This window comes from Leucoraja erinacea, chromosome 3, assembly GCF_028641065.1.
Source record: "Leucoraja erinacea ecotype New England chromosome 3, Leri_hhj_1, whole genome shotgun sequence".
NCBI lineage: Eukaryota > Metazoa > Chordata > Chondrichthyes > Rajiformes > Rajidae > Leucoraja > Leucoraja erinaceus.
In genome coordinates this window covers 27973829-27992912 of record NC_073379.1, presented here as the reverse complement: position 1 = coordinate 27992912, position 19084 = coordinate 27973829, and the positions used below count along the sequence as shown (strand labels likewise).

Sequence of the window (19084 nt, the reverse complement as noted above, 5' to 3'; positions counted from 1 at the left end):
TACTTGATACATGTATAAACATATTCTTATTTGTGGGCGAGAAGCAAGCCAAGCCGTCTCAATTTAAGCCTCAAGAGGGCAATAACGGCATTTTGCCCTGGCTGAATAAGTAACTGTTCAGATATATATACTATGATGATACACTGTTTGCAGTCACCTGTTATTTTGAGCAAAGAAATACGAGTAAGATATAACGTTGAAGATTAACCACAGAGGCCCGTATCTGCTTACCTCCAGCTCTTTTTTCAGACGCTCCTCTCGATCAATACTGTACTCAAATTCTTTTGCCTGCCTTCGCAGTGCTTCGGTGAGACTATTGCGCTCAACTTCTAGCTCTTTTAATCGTTTTTGCAGCTCAACAAACGTTTGCTCCTGGTCCTAAAGTAGAATTGTCAACAGTTTAATTAGAGTTTTTCCTTTGAAAAAAACTGTAATCTTATCCAAAAATGTTCAAAAATAAAATATTTTTAACTTCAGCAAAAACAAAGGAGCGTTGTTGGAGGAATTCAGTGGGTTAATCGGTGGAGGGAAATGGATATTTGACATTTCGGGTTGAGACCCATCATCTGGTTAGCGGAGAAAGAGTTGGGGAGTGGTGCCGAAGTTGGCTTGGAACAAAAGCTGCTCCACATAGCGAGAGACAGGCATAGCTGTGCCCCCTGGAGGTCCCAACTGCTACACCTTTGATTTGTTGAAGGTGGGGGGGGGGAATCAAAAGAGAAATTCATAAGGGTGAGAACAATAGCTAGATGGCGGATAATTATTGAGGGGAGCCTGTTGGATCTACATTCTTCAAGGGCCCTTTGGCCTTCCTGAATGGGGATAGAAGTGTATAAGGAAAGGATGTCCATGGTTAAGATGAGGTAATGGAGGCCCAGGGAATTCTAAGTTGTTGAAATGGTGGACATGTAAGGACGAGACCATGTAAAGTGTCCCAGATGCAGGTGGGAAGAAACTGGACAAGTGGGGACAAGACAGAGCAGAAGATTTATTTTACTTTACACAGCTCATAATTCATTCACAAGACCATTAGAAACATGTGAGGCGAGAGCAGGGCAGCTTGCATTATTTCAAACATTTAGAAATGATCTTAGATTTATCAGATATAATGATGGCATTTAAAAGGCTTTGAATAGGTACTTGGATAGGAAAGGTATTAGGGATACGGACTAAAGTGGGCAAATGGAATGAGTGCAGATAGACATCATGAAAGCATGCGTCTCTGTGCTACTCCATGGCTTACAAACAAATGCTTACAAATCATAATTTCACCTAAATTTTTTCAATGTGCATTCATAGGAGTCAAAACTGTATAGGTACACAGGCAGAATTTAAAAAAGAAAATGAGTGCAGAAGAAAAATGTTGTAGCAGTAGCAAGGGTGACAAGGAGTAAAATGGGGAGGGGAAATTGAGGATATCAGTTTACAGCATTATATCAAACCACTTCCAGTCCAGGAGGTCACAACTTGAACGTTAGCACCGTCATACACTGGATGACAAATATTGGGAATTCGTTACCTTAAATGGATCTTTAAGATGATTATCACTCCTTAGTACTAAAATACTTTGCATATCTATCCCATCTACCCCATGCATTGATCTAACTCTGTAATCATACACCATGAATATACGCAAGATACACTGTTCATTCCGGTCTTACCTTCCTCCTATTACAAAAACATCAGCAGTCTCACCCATTTAAGTAACAGTTATGCATTTGGAAAGTTAATTTCAAGAAAGAAAATGTCTACTGAAGTATTTTATTCATTGCAAGAAAATGAATATCATTGGCAATGCCAACATTCATTGTTCATGCCTAAACGGCCTATCCCACTTAAGGGCGTGTCCCACTTTTACGACCTAATTCACAACCTTTTTTACTCCTGGACATTTTTCATCATGCTAGAAAAAACGGCATTACGGCCTGCCACGACCTACCTACGACCATGCTTCGAGTATGAGTTAAGGGCAAACTCGGCAGAGGTCGTGAATTAGGTCGTGAAAGTGGGACAGGCCCTTTAGCAATTTTTTTTCGACGACTGCCGGCATCATTGACTGACGTATCAGGTCACTGAAAAATACGCGTCATAATGACGTGTGACATGTGGCGTTTTTTCAAGTGTCGTAACATTTTTTTGTTGCCGCTGGATTTATAAATGTTCGAAATCATTTGTCGACACTGATATGACACCGGCAGTCGCCGAAAAAAATCGCCAAGTGGGACAGGCCCTTAACTGTTCCACAAATGAGACAATTAAAAGTCAACTACATTGGTTGTAGTCTGGAGTCATTTACAGCTTGAGTGGAAAGATCGATTTCTTTCCATAAAGAACATGACAGAACCAGATATATTTTTAAACCATAAGCTTTGTGATCACTCTTACTGAGATGAATTTCTTTTTAAATCCCATACATATAAACAAAATTCAATTTCCCATCTGCCATGGTGTGATGCAGACTCAAATGTCCAGATCAGTGGTCCTAAACTCAAGGTGAGAATCCAGTGACTTAACTAGTCCATCACCACACCTTAGAGAGATGTCCCAGAGGCAGTGTACAGAAACTCTGCACAACAATTTGGATTAGCCTAGTATTCAACATTTAGATATCTGACCCTATAAAATACTAGACTGGAAACTGATGCAGAATGTTGACCCGAAACATCAGCCATTCCTTTAATCCTGCAGATGCTGCTTGACTTTCCGAGTTCCTCTGGCAGATAGTTTGTTGTAACGTTAACGATATCCTCATGAACCTACCTGTGGCAGATGGAACTGTCCACGACAGTACGAGTAAAAGTGACCACTGCATTGGTTTTTGTTTCCACAAGGGCATCTTCACACCAAGGATATCCTCCATTATGCTGTGTGGTACCACAGTTGGTGTGAGTGGTTCAAAAATATAGTTGGCAGCTCAAAACTGTGAACCATGTGCAGCAGCAAAAATATCTTCTGCCACAATCAATTACCTCAAGCGAAGAGGAAAGAGAGTAAGTATGCAGAGTAGAAGAGGGTAAGTACCAAACAGTTTTGTGACACTAGAGAAAATATACGTTCCTAGGTGGACAGTACGGCAAGATCTGAAGTATACAAGGGAGCTTGATGAAAAAACGAATGTACAAATGGGCAAGTGCAAGCTAAACATTCAATGAAAAGAGTGTTTACTGCACTTGGAAACTGTATACTGAATCTTGATTGTTTATATTGATCTAAAGAACCGGCTGACAGTAGTGTCTGCTCCAGATTCAAGTTCTGTTCTCAAGTAATTGCTAGTGGATGAATTAGCACTCGTGTTTTAAGGAACTGGAAAACTCGAGATAAAATACTATTAAGCTAGATGAGAGTAAATAGCAAGTAGAAAGTTCTCCAATTTGTAGCAATGAAAATTTGTTAATAAAAAGTAAAAAACTGAGTGACCTAACTCAGCAGATCAGGCAGCATCTTTGGAGAACATGGATAGGTGATGTTTCAGGTCGGGACCCTTCATTAGCCTGATTGTAGTAGAGGAGAGAAGGTTGGAAGCGAGGTTGAGGCGGGACAATGTCAGGCCAATGATGGGTGGATACAGATGAGGCAGATTGTACACAGTTCTGAGAGGATGGCCAAAAGTATTTATTCCCTCCAAATCTTACCATTTACTCACAAATGTTCAAAATGAACTGAGCATTTGAGTAATTGCATTCAATGAGGTAGAAAACAGGAGTTGGAACAAAACTTACGAGGGGAGGAATATCAGAGGGCATGTACCCATTACATCTGGGTGTGATAGCTGTTTAAGGACACAATGGCTCAGCATTGAAAGACATCAAACAAAATGTAATATATAGAGGTCTTGAAAGCAAGGAAAGAGAAGGAACCAATGCTCAATCAAAATGTCCTGGAAAGACCCAAGGCATAGTTTCCAGCAGACATAGGTTAAAGCCACCTAGTGACAATCAATATTGATTATTCTGATATCTCAAAAAGAAGTCTCAATTCAATTACCCTTTCAGCTGTCGTTCACAAGAATTACAAAGAAACACAAATGCTGGGTGTGTATATCTCTGCAGATTTGCCATGCCAAGCGCTTTGATGCAATTACAAAGAAAGCTCATCAACACATCCTTTCCTTAGAAAGACACACAGTGCTGGACTAACTCAACGGCACCCCTGGAAGACTCAGATAGGTGATGATTTGGGTTGGGACTCTTGTTGAGTGATTGTAGAGAGAATAGAAAGCTGGAGGGGGGGGGGGGGGGGGGGGGGGACGGGACAATGCCCTTCTAACAGAAACATGCATGCCCTAAACTCTAGTCATCACACTTTTAAAACCATCCCACTTTCTGGAAGTTCATTAGCCTACAAACACCCTACTCCAATCAACTTGAGTGAGTTTCTGTCAAATACTATCAAAGTTGGCCTAGCCCCAATTCAGAGTTTTAACTCACAGGCCTGCCCTGTCATTATCCATGACAATCTTAAAGCTAAAAGCACACTGGTCACCGGTACCAAAAAGCACACCATGAACACTTCAGCCACTTGCCTTTTCCAATTTGAAGATTAGTTTTGTAGGGCAGGAGCAGGCAGAAACAATGGTTCTGCCAGGATAAAGCTATTTGTGGACTTAGGGAAGGAGATAGAAGCAGGCATTGCTTGGCTGGGGAACAATAAGTTTGGTGGCTTTGGAGGGGAGGTGGCTAGAGGTGATGAGATCAGAAATAGTCTGGGAGATGATGGCCTGGTGTTCGTCTGTGAGGTCATGATCAAGGGGTAGGTATGAGGAGATGTCCAAGAGCTTGTGCCTGGCCTAAGCATATTAGAAGTCAGCCTACCAGAGTGAGTGGACAGCTGTGTATGCAAAGTGGGTGAGATTTGAGTGGGTAAGGGAAGTGGAGGTCAAGATGATTGGTCTTGCCAGCAGTTGGAGATAAGAGGTCGAGAGAGGCTAGAAGGCAGGGGATGTCCATGAGGAGGAATGTCGGAGACAAAAGGAGGCGTCACTGGACAGAGAGACTCCTTACCAGAGAAAAAGGTCCGGAGGCAGAGGTGACAAAAAAAGAGCTCAACATCATGGCTGGCTCAGACTTATTGAGGTGTGGGTCTAGGAGTACAAAGGTAAGGCATCTGCTGAGGACTGCGCCGAAAAGAGGGAATTCAGCGTGATGGTGAAAACCCGATAGGGACAAGAGCTGGACGGATCTCAGCATCCCTCGCCCTCTCCGCTGTAGCCACCTGGACTTGCATCTATTTCTCCACTCCCCCTCTAATTCCAGCTACATTCCTTTCGCTAGTTCACAATATGTAACTCTCTGATCCTTTTGTCTCACATTCTATCTCTTCATCTCTTGCCTGTGCCCACTATCTGCCTATCAAACCCACCCCCTCACCTGTATTCACTTATCACATGTCAGGCTTTGTCCTGTCTCTCATCTCTCCAACCAACACCCTTCTACAATCGGTCTGAAGAAAGGTCCCAACCCAAAGCGTTATCCATCCATGTTCTCCAGAGATGCTTCTCAGGCACTTTGTGTCCTTTTATGTAAACCAGCATCTTGTTCCTTGTTTCTACTTCCTTAGAAGATTGTAGAGATTTGGTATGTTGATAAATACACTATTTAAGCTTCTTCACGGGTGCAGTAGGGAGAATCACGGTTTGTTTTAGCAACTCAGGAATGAAGAGATTACAGAGGGGTAGACACTGTGGGGTTCATCGCAGGTTCTGACCTCTTCATCATAAAGGTGATCAATAGGACGAACTGCCTCAAAAAGTCAGCCAATATCAAAGATCAACACCACCCTGACCATGCCTTTTTCACTCCTACCATCAGGAAGGTGGCTCAGGAGCCTGACAACCATGACCACCAGGTTGAAGAATAGCTTCTTCCCAACATCCATCAGGCTCTTGCAGTCTACACAAAACTAGTTTGAGCCACTGTCTTTTTTTTGGTTAATAATTTATTGAATATTCTTGGTGATTATAACATATTATCTGTGTATTTCATCTAAAGGTATGTTAAACTGTTGCAAGTACAGATTCAATTGTTCTGTTGTCAGCACACATGCAAATAAAAGATTCTTGACAAATTGAAGATTCAGCTTGCCATTAAGTCTTCCAGATGGCAGAGACTGCAGGCGCTGGAATATGAAAGAAAATAAAAAGAATGCTGGTAGAACTAGATAAGTCAAACGCCATCTGCGGAAACAAATGGTCTATGTCCGAGAATAAGCTGACGAGGTTTGGGAGGCAAAAGCCAATGACAAGGTAAAGAATAGTATCCTCACATCACCAGTGACCTGGGTCAGTCCCAACCTTGGATGCTGACTGTATGGAGCTTGCACATTTGCGTTGTAATTATGGGGGATTTCTCCATGCTCTTGTTTCCTCCCAGTCCCAAACTATAAACGTGTGTATATGAGTGGTTGAATCTGGGGGAGCTAATGACAATGTGGAGCATATAAGCACAGAATAGCACAGAGACAGGCCTTCTGACTCAACTTGCCCATGAAAATCAAGTTGTTACTCTGGGCGTCCCATTTGCCAGCATTTGGGCAAAATCCATCTAAAACACTCAATATATATGTCCAAATGTCAGATGACCTTAACGATGTCATAGGCAACAGCAATGACTAGATCTGAGAACATTTGGCAACAGAAATATCAACAGAAACAGTGGATTTAGTGATTATGTAGCAATGTTACAAAATTTTGAGATTTAAAAAATCAAGTCTGCAATTTATCCCATCAGATAAAGCATAACAATAAGTTTAATTTGACACCAAATTCACTTTCATATCTCAAGTATTAAAAAAGTTATGACCATTTTCATACTCGGAAATTAGCATCTTGTTCCCTATTGATTTTCAATGGACATTACAAAAATGCTGTGATCTTGGATAGTCAAAGCCCATTTCTTAAGGAAAGATTAACATTTTTAAATAGCCTAAGTGTCCAAAGATTATTCACAAATAATTCACAATATAACATGGTTTTTATATCTAATTTACATTAATTTATAGGCCAAATGGAAGCAATTTAGTGTTCAATTGCTGTAAATAAATGCCCATTTAAATCGGCTTTCTAGTGGGTTCATGTGGAACGCGCTGGTTTAGAACGTTGACATAGCGCTGGATTAGTGCCCTCAAATGCCGAGAAAAATACTGCGGGATATAAAAAGCCCAAAATGAACTACTCGCTATAGATAACTTGATATTCAGGGTTATATATATGCCCCATTTAATGTAAAAATAAGGTACATACCTTTAATTGTTTGCTTTATAAAACCCTGGGGCTGCGAGAGGTTGCGAAATGAGACAGTAATTTTAAAACTATTAGAACTATATTATCGAGGCCTATAAAACTAATAATACCTTTTGCGACCGGGTCTTGCAGCGATTTTTCGTTAATGATTTACTAGGCTGAACATGTGCGATTAGTACAGCCTAGTAAAAATCGCGTTTTAAACCCGCCCCCTCCAAACAGCGCCAAAATCGCCGACATGGCTGAGGGCAGATTCCCAATGACGATTCAGGTAGGTTTTGTAACATACCTAGATTATGTTCTTGAATTAATTGATATTTTAACCTAAAGAGCATTGCAATCAGCAGCGTTTGCATTGCTTGCACAAAAATGCGTACAATTTGGGTTTATTAAATTACCAGAAACTAAAACTGTTTATTTGAATTTTGATATATGAACAAAATATGGAATCCAAAAACTATTGGACCATACTTATGGCAAAATAGTTATAAAACCAAAATCAAGCATACTGGGTCAAAGAATTTGACCAAGATGGAGAAGAACTTTACTGGTGGCATTTGAATAAATCAAAAACAGTCTTATAACATGCAAATGTATGCCTTTTGGGAAGACAAGAAAATTATAGCACATACACAAAGAGCCCCTAGGACTACAATTAAACAGTATACTCTGTATACCATGTCCAAATGCAAATTTGGGCAAAGAGAAAACAAAAAGCCTTTATACGGTTTGGAAAGATGAATTTAAACAAGGCCTTTGAGGAATAGAAAGTAAGGAAAGAACTCAAGCGGGCAATTCAAAACCCGAAAGGGCCGTGAAATGTCATTAGCAAGTCAGAATAATGGAAATAAAGGAAATATGTGTATTAAAAAACAATAGGGTAACCAGTGAGAAGGTGGGAACACTCATGTTGATAAAGGAGATAATTTATGCTTGGTGTCAGAGGATGTACAGTGCCCCATCTAAAGCACAAGTTTTCTATAATCTTCCCTGTCTATATCCCTTAGTTTTTCTGTACAGCTATTTCAAGAAACCTTCTCAGTAAACTCCCACCAAACTCTGCCTTGTATAACCCTTTTGGACAGAGTAAGCCCCGGTCAATATTGAGGAAGTTAAGTTGCCCACTGGTTCATAATCATCTACATACTGTTTCTCTAAGTCTCCGTAATGACCACATCAGTTTCAACCATTGATTCAGGCTCCAGTGTCACCCATAATGTTTGGGACAAAGATCCATCATTTATTTATTTTCCTCTGTACTCCACAATTTGAGATTTGTAATAGAAAAAAAAATCACATGTTGTTAAAGTGCACTTTGTCAGATATTAATAAAGGCCATTTTTAATACATTTTGGATTCACCATGTATAAATTACAGCAGTGTTTATATATAGTCTCCCCATTTCAGGGCACCATAATGTTTGGGACACATGGCTTCACAGACATTTGTAATTACTCAGGTGTGTTTAATTGATAGATAATTGATAGATAAATTCCAGTCAGGTCATTCAGAGAGGAGATTGCTGGGGCTTTCACGGAGATCTTTGATTGTTCTTTAGCCACAGGTAAGGTCCAAGAGGACTGGAGAATAGCCAATGTTGGTCCGGGGTGGCGACTGCGGGTGCTCGGAAGGCCCCGACCACGGATGAACATCTGGGATGATCGGAGGGGAGGCTGGCTGGACTATGGTGCCTTCCTCACCTTGGTGCCACTGTGTTATGTTGTGTCGTGGACTTTCTGTGTTTGTGCTTTTAATATGTTTTAATATTTATTATTTATTTATTTTTATGATACTGACTGTAAAGGGAAATTCATTTCGTTGTCTCTAATTGAGACAATGACAATAAATTTGAATACAATACAATACAATACAATACTTTGTTTAAGAATGGAAGTAGAGATAATTCAGGGAATTATAGACAGTGAGCCTCACATCAGTCTCTAGTCAGAATAGGAATTACTCACATTACAAAGTATGTAGCAATGTTACAAAATTTTGAGATTTAAAAAATCAAGTCTGCAATTTATCCCATCAGATAAAGCATAAAAAGTTTAATTTGACACCTTATTCACTTTCATATCTTCAGTATTAAAAAGGTTATGGCCATTTTCATACTCGGAAATTAGCATCTTGTTCCCTATTGCTTTTCCATTGACTTAACTCAAAAGCTGTGATCAAGGACAGTCAAAAGCCCATAACTTTTTTTTAAATTAAGATAACTGAATGAAATTTTCAGTTATTATAGATTGAAGCATTCTGAAACAAATATGAAACAACTTACTTGGATGACCTGAAATTAAAGCATATAATAAGTTAGTTACCTAATTGTAGCTAATTACAAAATTCAATTACTAGATCTAAACATCAATCCATTTCTTAAGAAAATGTTATCATTTTTAAATAGCCTAAGTGTCCAAATAACATTCACACAAGAATTCACAATATAACATGATTTTTAAATCTAATTGTCATGAATTTATAGGCCAAATGGAAGGAATTTAGTGTTTAATTCCCATAAATTAATGGCCATTTTAATCATCTTGCGAGTGGGATTTTTGTGGAACGCGATCGATTGGAACATTGCGGCTGCGGTGAATTTGAACCCCAGGAAAAATACTGCCGGTTCGTATGGGTCCTAAGTCACCTTTTCGCAACATAAAATTTTGATTAAAGGCATCTTAAGAAGCAAGTTTATATGTAAAAATAAACGGCGTACCTTGCCTTGTCCCCTACGTGAGATCCGTCCCGTTGTCGGCGTTCACGGCTTTAGAAGATGATTTTAATTTTACTCCTGCTATTAAATTATCCAGCGCTATTTTTAATAACCTTAATAAAACGGCAGTCAAAACTATTTTTCTTCAGCAACTAAACAGCCTGACAAAGATCGATTTGAACAGGCTGGAGAAAAACGGCATTTTAAACCCGTCCCCCTCTCAAAGGCGCCAAAGTCGCGCGCACGGCCAGTGACAGAACTGCAGCGCTGCTGAAGGTAAGTTTTGTAACATACCTAAAGTATGGGCTAATTGGGAACCCTCAGCATAGTTTTGTCCATAGGAGGTCATGTCTTACAAACTTGATAGTTTTGTTTGAGGAAGTGATGAAGGTGATTGATGAAGGCAGGGCAGTGAATGTTGGATTTTAATAAGGGATTGATAAAGTGTCATGGTAGGCTGATCCAGAAGATTAAGATGAATGAGATTCTTGATGACTTGGTCATTTGGATTCAGAACTGCCTTTCTCATAGAATACAAAGAGTTGTGGCAGAAGGGCATTATTCTGGTTGGAGGCCTGTGACCAATGGGTTTCTGCTGGGATCTGTGCTGGGACTTCTGTTGTTAGTGATATATATTAAAAAAGGACTTGGAACATAAAATGTAGATCGTTGATGAGCATGTTTGCAGACAACACCACAATTGGTGGAGTTGCGGATGGTGAGGAGAACCGTCAACATATAAGCAGAATATAGATCAGCTACATAAATGGGCAGAGTACCACAGATGGTGTTTATTTCGAGCTAGTGAGAGGTTTTGCATTTTGGGAGGCCGAATGCAAGTGGAAAGTATCCAGTTAATGGCAGATCCTCAACAGCGTTGATATGAAGAGGAATCTTGGGGTCCAAGTCCATAGCTCCCAGAAGGTGGCAACACAAGTGGATGAAGTGATAAATGTAAACGGTCCAAACTCACACAGGTTGAAACATAAGCATCTTTATTGTTCAGGTCATTAACTACCAAGCAGGTCATCACACGTTCACACTGCTATTCTGACTGGTAGACAGTGGGTAGGATCTTACACTATGAATGTTATAATTAGGCGAGGTTAAATTACTAAGCATTCTAATCGGCTAACATGCTACAGCCAATCTACATCTCTTCTTCTATAAATGAAAAGTAGATGGAGCGTTATCACTACGATGAGTACATAAATTGTTAAATGCAATACCATATCTAATAATATCGGCTAAACATAATCGGTTAAACATTGATTAAACATAGTCGCCATATCTAACAGGCGGCTTGCTAACCCGCCCGGTCCTCGTACGGTAAGGAGCTGCCTCATCAACCTTTTCTTCCGAAAAGTTGAGGGCACGTTTGGGTGAGCCCGAGGGGCTCTGGGGTGAGACCGTGGGGGAAGACCGTTGCGGGGATACCGGTAAACCGGTTACAAAAGGGGAAGGGGGAGCAGACCGACGCGGGGTGTGATGGGGAGCAGCAGCAGCAGGTACTGGAACAGAGATCAATTTAAAGTTCTGTGGAGGCGCGTCAGGACCCTGGAGTGCCGGACGTCGTTCCTTCACTGGAAGGAGGTACTGACGGGTGCGTCTGTAGATGGTACCACCGACATCGACAAGGTAGGAACATGGTTCCTTTGCGGGGCCATGGATAAACCCCAGTTTAGGTATGTCCTTTGTCTGTCTGTAGACGGGCCACTTGGCCTTGAATTAGTGGCTTAAGTGGCTTGCTGGATTTGTCGTAGGCACGTTTCTGTGCGTCTCAGTTGGATTGTACACGCTTTTCAACTACTGCAGTGCTGAAAACGTTCGGCTTTAAGTGATCCTGTTCACTGGCAGTGGAGGTCTTGTCTGGCGGGACATCAGTTGCTGGGCTGGAGAGTCTAGAACATTGTCTCTGGTGATATTTCTCAAGTTCAACAGGTCCAGGTAGACGGTACACAAAAATGCTGGAGAAACTCAGCGGGTGCAGCAGCATCTATGGAGCGAAGGAAATAGGCGACGTTTCGGGCCAAAACCCTTCTTTAGACTGATGGGGGGTGGGGGGGGGAAGGAAGGAAAAAGGGAGGAGGAGGAGCACGAGGGCGGGGGGGGATGGGAGGAGACAGCTCAAGGGTTAAGGAAGGGGAGGAGACAGCAAGGGCTAGCAAAATTGGGAGAATTCAATGTTCATGCCGCCGGACGCAAGCAACCCAGGCGGAATATGAGGTGCTGTTCCTCCAATTTCCGGTGTTGCACACTCTGGCAATGGAGGAGACCCAGGACAGAGAGGTCGGATTGGGAATGGGAGGGGGAGTTGAAGTGCTGAGCCACCGGGAGTTCAGGTAGGTTATTGCGGACTGAGCGGAGGTGTTCGGCGAAACGATCGTCCAACCTCCGCTTAGTCTCCCCGATGTAAATCAGCTGACATCTAGAGCAGCGGATGCAGTAGATGAGGTTGGAGGAGATACAGGTGAACCTTTGTCGCTCCTGGAACGACTGCTTGGGACCTTGAATGGAGTCGAGGGGGGAGGTGAAGGGACAGGTGTTGCATTTCTTGTGGTTGCTACGGAAAGTGCCCGGGGAGGGGGTGGTATGGGAGGGAAGGGAAGAATTGACAAAGGAGTTGCGGAGGGAGCGGTCTTTGCGGAAGGCAGACATGGGGGGAAATGGGAAGATGTGGCGAGTGGTGGGGTCACGTTGGAGGTGGCGGAAATGGCGGAGGATTATTTGTTGTATTTGCCGGCTGGTGGGGTGAAAGGTGAGGACTAGGGGGACTCTGCCCTTGTTGCGAGTGCGGGGATGGGGAGAGAGAGCAGTGTTGTGGGGTATGGACGAGGCCCTGGTGCGAGCCTCATCTATGGTGGAGGAGGGGAATCCCCGTTCCCTGAAGAGCGAGGACATTTCCGATGCCCTGGTGTGGAACATCTCATCCTGGGAACAGATGCGGCGTAGGCAGAGAAATTGGGAGTAGGTCTTTACAGGGGGCAGGGTGGAAAGACGTGTAGTCCAGATAGCCATGTGAATCCAGGTAGACGTCAGATTTAGCCAGATAGAAGCGTCCCATGAGTTGTTTAGCGCTTCGAACAGCGCATTCTGCAAGTCCATTGGACTGTGGGCATTCTGGGCTGCTGGTAACATGTTGAAAGTTCCACCGTTTGGCAAAGTCTCTGAACTTTTGGCTGGTGAATTGCATCCCGTTGTCAGTCTGAAGGCGGGCTGGAATGCCATGAACAGAGAAGTGTTGTCGCAGTTTCTGGACGACTATTTCTGAGGAGATGGTTGGCATAAAATCAATTTCGAACCAACTCGAGTACGAGTCCACTAACATGAGATAGTGCTTCCCGTGCCAGTCGAAGATATCGGCAGCCACGGACGACCAAGGTAAAGAAGGTGCATGTTGGGACAGCATCGGTTGTTTTTGCTGGTGTGGTGCCTGTCTGTTACAGATCGCGCATTATTCCGTTTTCTCCCAAATGTACTTGGTCATTCCAGGCCAATAGATCATTTCTTTAGCGCGCTGTAGGGTGGCTTCAACGCCTGTGTGACCACCGTGGATCTCCTCATAATATTTGTTTCGCAGAGATGAGGGGGGGGGGGGGGGATGACCACCTTGTGACCCTTCACTATCACACCGTCCTGTAGCATCGGTTCTTCACGGGCCAAAAAGTAAGGTCGTAGTTTAGCGGGAGTGTTGGGACTGCTTGTTTGGCCAGCCGCCTTTAATGATTGAGGTTAGCAGCTGGGAGGTTTTATCTGCAGCAGTGTGTTCGGCGAGGCGGCACAGGCGGTCAGTTGGAACGAAGTAAACTTTCAGAATAGAGAATTCTTCTTGTTCGAATGGGTGTTGTTCTCTGGTGGCGCGTGGTGCTCGAGATAGAGTGTCTGCAATGTGCATGTCTTTACCTTTTTTGTAGACGATGCAAAAATCAAACCGTTGTAGCTGCATCATCATGCGTTGAAGCCTTGCTAGGGCTGCATGAATCGGCTTGCTCAGGATGGTGACCAACGGCTGGTGATCAGTTCCTATCGTGAAAGTTTTGCTGAAAATTAAGTCTTTAAATTTGGAGCAGGCAAAACCGACGGCGAGCAGTTCTTTCTCTGTGCATAGCTCTGTTCGGTGTCCGTCTGGGTTTGTGAAGCGTAGGATACCGGCATAACATCGCCGTTGAAAGAGGTCTGCAGACATGCTGTGCCTAGTCCATACTGGGATGCATCGCAGGTAATTGTGAGTGGCAGGTCGATATTGAAGTAGGAAAGAGTAGGAGCACTGGAGAGCTGTAGCTTTAAAGTTTCGAAAGCTCGTTGGTGGTTTGGGTACCAGGACCAGGTGTTGTCCTTGTGGGTTAGTTGACGCAGGGGGTCTGACAATTCGCTGAGATTGGGAATGCATTTTCCCAGGTAGTTGACCATGCCTAGAAATTGTTGTAGACTGGTGACGTCAGTTGGTACCGGCAGCTCGTTGATTGTTGCAGTCTTCAGCGGATCTGGTTTTAGCCCATTGCTGGTGAACACGTGACCTATGTAGGTGACTTCGGGAACCCTGAACTTGCACTTCAAAGGGTTCAGTTTTAAATTGATGTCTCTGGCACGGATTAGTACTTTACGTAGGTTGGTATCGTGTTCGGTGGCATTGCGGCCATAAACTAGGGTGTCATCAACAATGATGGCACAGGGGAATTCTGCAAACAGTTGTTCCATTGCACGCTGGAAAACTTCGTTAGCAGAGTTGATGCCAAAGGGCATTCTTAGGAATCGGTAACATCCAAATGGGGTGTCGAATGTTGTTAACGCCGATGAGGCATGATCTAACGGGGTTTGTCAGAAAGAGAGTTTTTTATATCCAGGACTGAGAACAACGTTGCGTTACCGATTTGTGCCGTTACATCTTCGGTGGTCATCATCGGGTAGTGTTGGCGTTTGATTGCTGTGTTCAAATCTTTAGGAGTGATGCAGATGCGTAACTTCTTCTTGTCTTTCTTTGCGGTGACAACCATAGTGGAGACCCAGTCGGTGGGTTCGCTGACTTCGGCAAGAACTCCGATGGAGACCATACGTTTCAGTCCATCGTGTATTTGCTCACGCAGTATCAAAGTATCAAGGATAATGCGTACAAATTAGCCAGAAAAAGCAGCATACCGGAGGGCTGGGAGAAATTCAGAGACCAGCAGAGGAGGACAAAGGGCTTAATTAGGAAAGGAAAAATAGATTATGAAAGAAAACTGGCAGGGAACATAAAAACTGACTGCAAAATTTTTTATAGATATGTGAAAAGAAAGAGATTAGTTAAAACAAATGTAGGTACCTTGCAGTCAGAAACGGGTGAGTTGATCATGGGGAACAAGGATATGGCGGACCAATTGAATAACTACTTTGGTTCCGTCTTCACTAAGGAAGACATAAATAATTTGCCGGAAATAGCAGGGGACCGCAGGTCAAAGGAGGGAGGAATTGAGTGAAATCCGGGTTAGCCGGGAAGTGGTGTTGGGTAAATTGAATGGATTAAAGGCCGATAAATCCCCAGGACCAGATAGGCTGCATCCCAGAGTACTTAAGGAAGTAGCTCCAGAAATAGTGGATGCATTAGTAATAATCTTTCAAAACTCTTTAGATTCTGGAGTAGTTCCTGAGGATTGGCGGGTATCAAACGTAACCCCACTTTTTAAGAAGGGAGGGAGAAAGAAAACGGGGAATTACAGACCAGTTAGTCTAACATCTGTGGGGAAACTGTTAGAGTCAGTTATTAAAGATGGGATAGCAGCATATTTGGAAAGTGGTGAAATCATTGGACAAAGTCAGCATGGATTTATGAAAGGTAAATCATGTCTGACGAATCTTATAGAATTTTTCGAGGAAGTAACTAGTAGCGTGGATAGGGGAGAACCAGTGGATGTGGTGTATCTGGACTTCCAGAAGGCTTTTGACAAGGTCCCACATAAGAGATTAGTATGCAAACTTAAAGTACACGGCATTGGGGGTTCAGTATTGATGTGGATAGAGAACTGGCTGGCAAAGAGTAGGAGTAAACGGGTCCTTTTCACAATGGCAGGCAGTGACTAGTGGGGTACTGCAAGGCTCAGTGCTAGGACCCCAGCTATTTACAATATATATTAATGATCTGGATGAGGGAATTGAAGGCAATATCTCCAAGTTTGCAGATGACACGAAGCTGGGGGGCAGTGTTAGCTGTGAGGAGGATGCTAGGAGACTGCAAGGTGACTTGGATAGGCTGGGTGAGTGGGCAAATGTTTGGCAGATGCAGTATAATGTGGATAAGTGTGAGGTTATGCATTTTGGTGGCAAAAACAGGAAAGCAGACTATTATCTAAATGGTGGCCAACTAGGAATAGGGTAGATGCAGCGAGACCTGGGTGTCATGGTACACCAGTCATTGAAAATAGGCATGCAGGTGCATCAGGCAGTGAAGAAAGCGAATGGTATGTTAGCTTTAATAGCAAAAGGATTTGAGTATAGGAGCAGGGAGGTTCTACTGCAGTTGTACAGGGTCTTGGTGAGACCACACCTGGAGTATTGCGTACAGTTTTGGTCTCCAAATCTGAGGAAGGACATTCTTGCCATAGAGGGAGTGCAGAGAAGGTTCACCAGACTGATTCCTGGGATGTCAGGACTGTTTTATGAAGAAAGACTGGATAGACGGTTTATACTCTCTAGAATTTAGGAGACTGAGAGGGGATCTTATAGAAACTTACAAAATTCTTAAGGGGTTGGACAGGCTAGATGCAGGAAGATTGCTCCCAATGTTGGGGAAGTCCAGGACAAGGGGTCACAGCTTAAGGATAAGGGGGAAATCCTTTAAAACTGAGATGAGAAGAACTTTTTTCACACAGAGAGTGGTGAATCTCTGGAACGCTCTGCCACAGAGGGTAGTCGAGGCCAGTTCATTGGCTATATTTAAGAGGGAGTTAGATGTGGCCCTTGTGGCTAAGGGGATCAGAGGGTATGGAGAGAATGCAGGTACGGGATACTGAGTTGGATGATCAGCCATGATCATATTGAATGGCGGTGCAGGCTCGAAGGGCCTACTCCTGCACCTAATTTCGATGTTTCTATGTTTCTATGTTTCTATACCATGCCGGACACAGTGAGCAGCACGCACAATTGGGTTGACTGTATGGTCAACAATGATCTTGTATGTTGTGGGTAGTTTGCCGAGTTTGTTGTCAAACAAATCTTTGTAGTTGGATAGCATCTGTCTGGTTGGTTCCTCTGTCAAACAGTGTGGACAGCACGCCCCAAATAGACCAAACCCAGGTCATGGCACTCATCGATGCCAAGCAGGGTTTCAGAACTTGGCCCAATGATGTAAAATAGCAGAATCAGACGGGTCTTGTTGAATCAGGTGCAGCATCGTCCTTGGAGCTGTACTCCCACTGGATCTATAACAATTCGCAAAGTAGTTGAGTTTTTTGCAATGTTGACATACTTTCCCATGGGCTACACAAAATTGGCGCCCCCTGGGGTGGGAATTTGTGCACCTCGTGTTAGGCATGTTCTGAGCTTTGCTGGACGCATTGAGAAATCTTTGTGGAGAGTAACTAGTCAAATTCACATTCAACTGTTGATTAGCATTCGCACTATCAAAATCAGCCAGCGGCGCCATCCTACAAGCATGAATTGCTTGCTCTAAAGTCAGTTCTGCATTCCGCAGCAGTTCGGCTCGCAGCTTGCGGTCGCTCATTCCTCCCACAATTTTAACGCAAACGAACTAATTTGTCAACTCGCCAAATCTGCATCGAGAGCTGATGTGTCTCAGATCACTGATGAATCGTTCCACAGGCTCGTCAGCCTGTTGCACCCAAACAAGAAATCTTGTTCTCTCAAGGATTCTGTTAGACGGCAGGTCACACAGTTCTCTAAACTTCCTCAGCAACACCATAGAGTTGTCAATAGATTCAGCTGGCACCAGTACCCGGCCATTCCCATCCAGTTGAGCAGGTGCAAATTCGAATCAGTCGGCGCGGATCATAGCCTCCGGACCCGCTAAATTCAACAGTAGCGAAGCCTTCAAATCGTCGGGATCGTTTCGGTGATCGATGCGGATATAACGAGAGTAGTCCTTCTCAAACATTCAAACATATGCTCGGCGATATCAGAATCAAACACTAGCGGGCTGGGATTTCGACAAGTGTTAGCCATGTCCTCGAGTCACAAAAAAAACACACAAATAAAAATTGGTAAACAAAATAAATCGCGGTAAACTGATGCGGGATAGACCCGATTTTCTGACACCATGTAAAGAGTCCAAACTCACACAGGTTGAAACACAAGCAACTTTATTGTTCAGGTCATTAACTACCAAGCAGCTCATCACACGTTCACACTGCTACTCTGACTGGTAGACAGTGGGTAGGATCTTACACTATGAACGTTATAATTAGGCGATGTTATAATTATTAAGCATTCTAATTGGCTAACATGCGATAGCCAATCTATAGTAAAGAAGGCATGTGGTATGCTGCCTTCACCAATCAGGGTATTGAGTATAAGAGTATGAGGGATGATGCTTTTCAATTATGAAGGTTGGGATTGTTTTCCCTGGACTTACGTAGTAACTGATAAAGTTATACAAATAAAGCCACACAACACAATGGAGGATATCCTAAATGTGAAGATGCCCTTGTAGAGACAAAGAAACAATACAATGCTTCAATGGTGCTTTATTTGTCACAGTAGTCACTTCTACTTGTGTCATGTATCAGACACAGCTAACCTCATGAGGATATCAAAATAATTTACCCTTCACATTAGTTTAGATTAGAGATAGAGCATGGAAAGTATGGCCCACAGAGTCCATCGATCACTTGTACACTAGTTGTCATCCCACTTTACATCCTATACACTGGGGACAATTTACAGACGCCAAAATGCAAACCTGCATGTCTTTGGAACGTGGGTGGAAAACTGAGGACATGGAGAAAACCCAAGTGGTCACAGAGAGAACGTACAAATTCCACACAGACAGCACCCAGTCAAGATCGTAGTCGGATCTCTGGTGCGGCGAGACACCAGTTTCAGACCCAATCTAGCAGCCGTGTTCTTTGGGACTTCACCTATTCTTTGATGATGGTATTTGTCATGAAGGTTGAGGACCAACTACTTTATACAGCATGCTACTT

The 19084-nt window shown here is 43.2% G+C and overlaps 1 protein-coding gene across 5 annotated transcripts in view; it reads right to left on the bottom strand.

Moving 5' to 3' along the window:
• Window positions 1–19084, bottom strand: part of LOC129695419 (coiled-coil domain-containing protein 171-like) — a 254013-nt gene that overhangs the window by 209739 nt on the left and 25190 nt on the right. For all 5 annotated transcript variants that reach the window (XM_055632349.1, XM_055632347.1, XM_055632346.1 and 2 more), the window contains exon 6: window positions 232–378. In XM_055632349.1, coding sequence (XP_055488324.1) covers window positions 232–378 — 147 coding nt within the window. The remainder of the gene's footprint in view (window positions 1–231; window positions 379–19084) is intronic.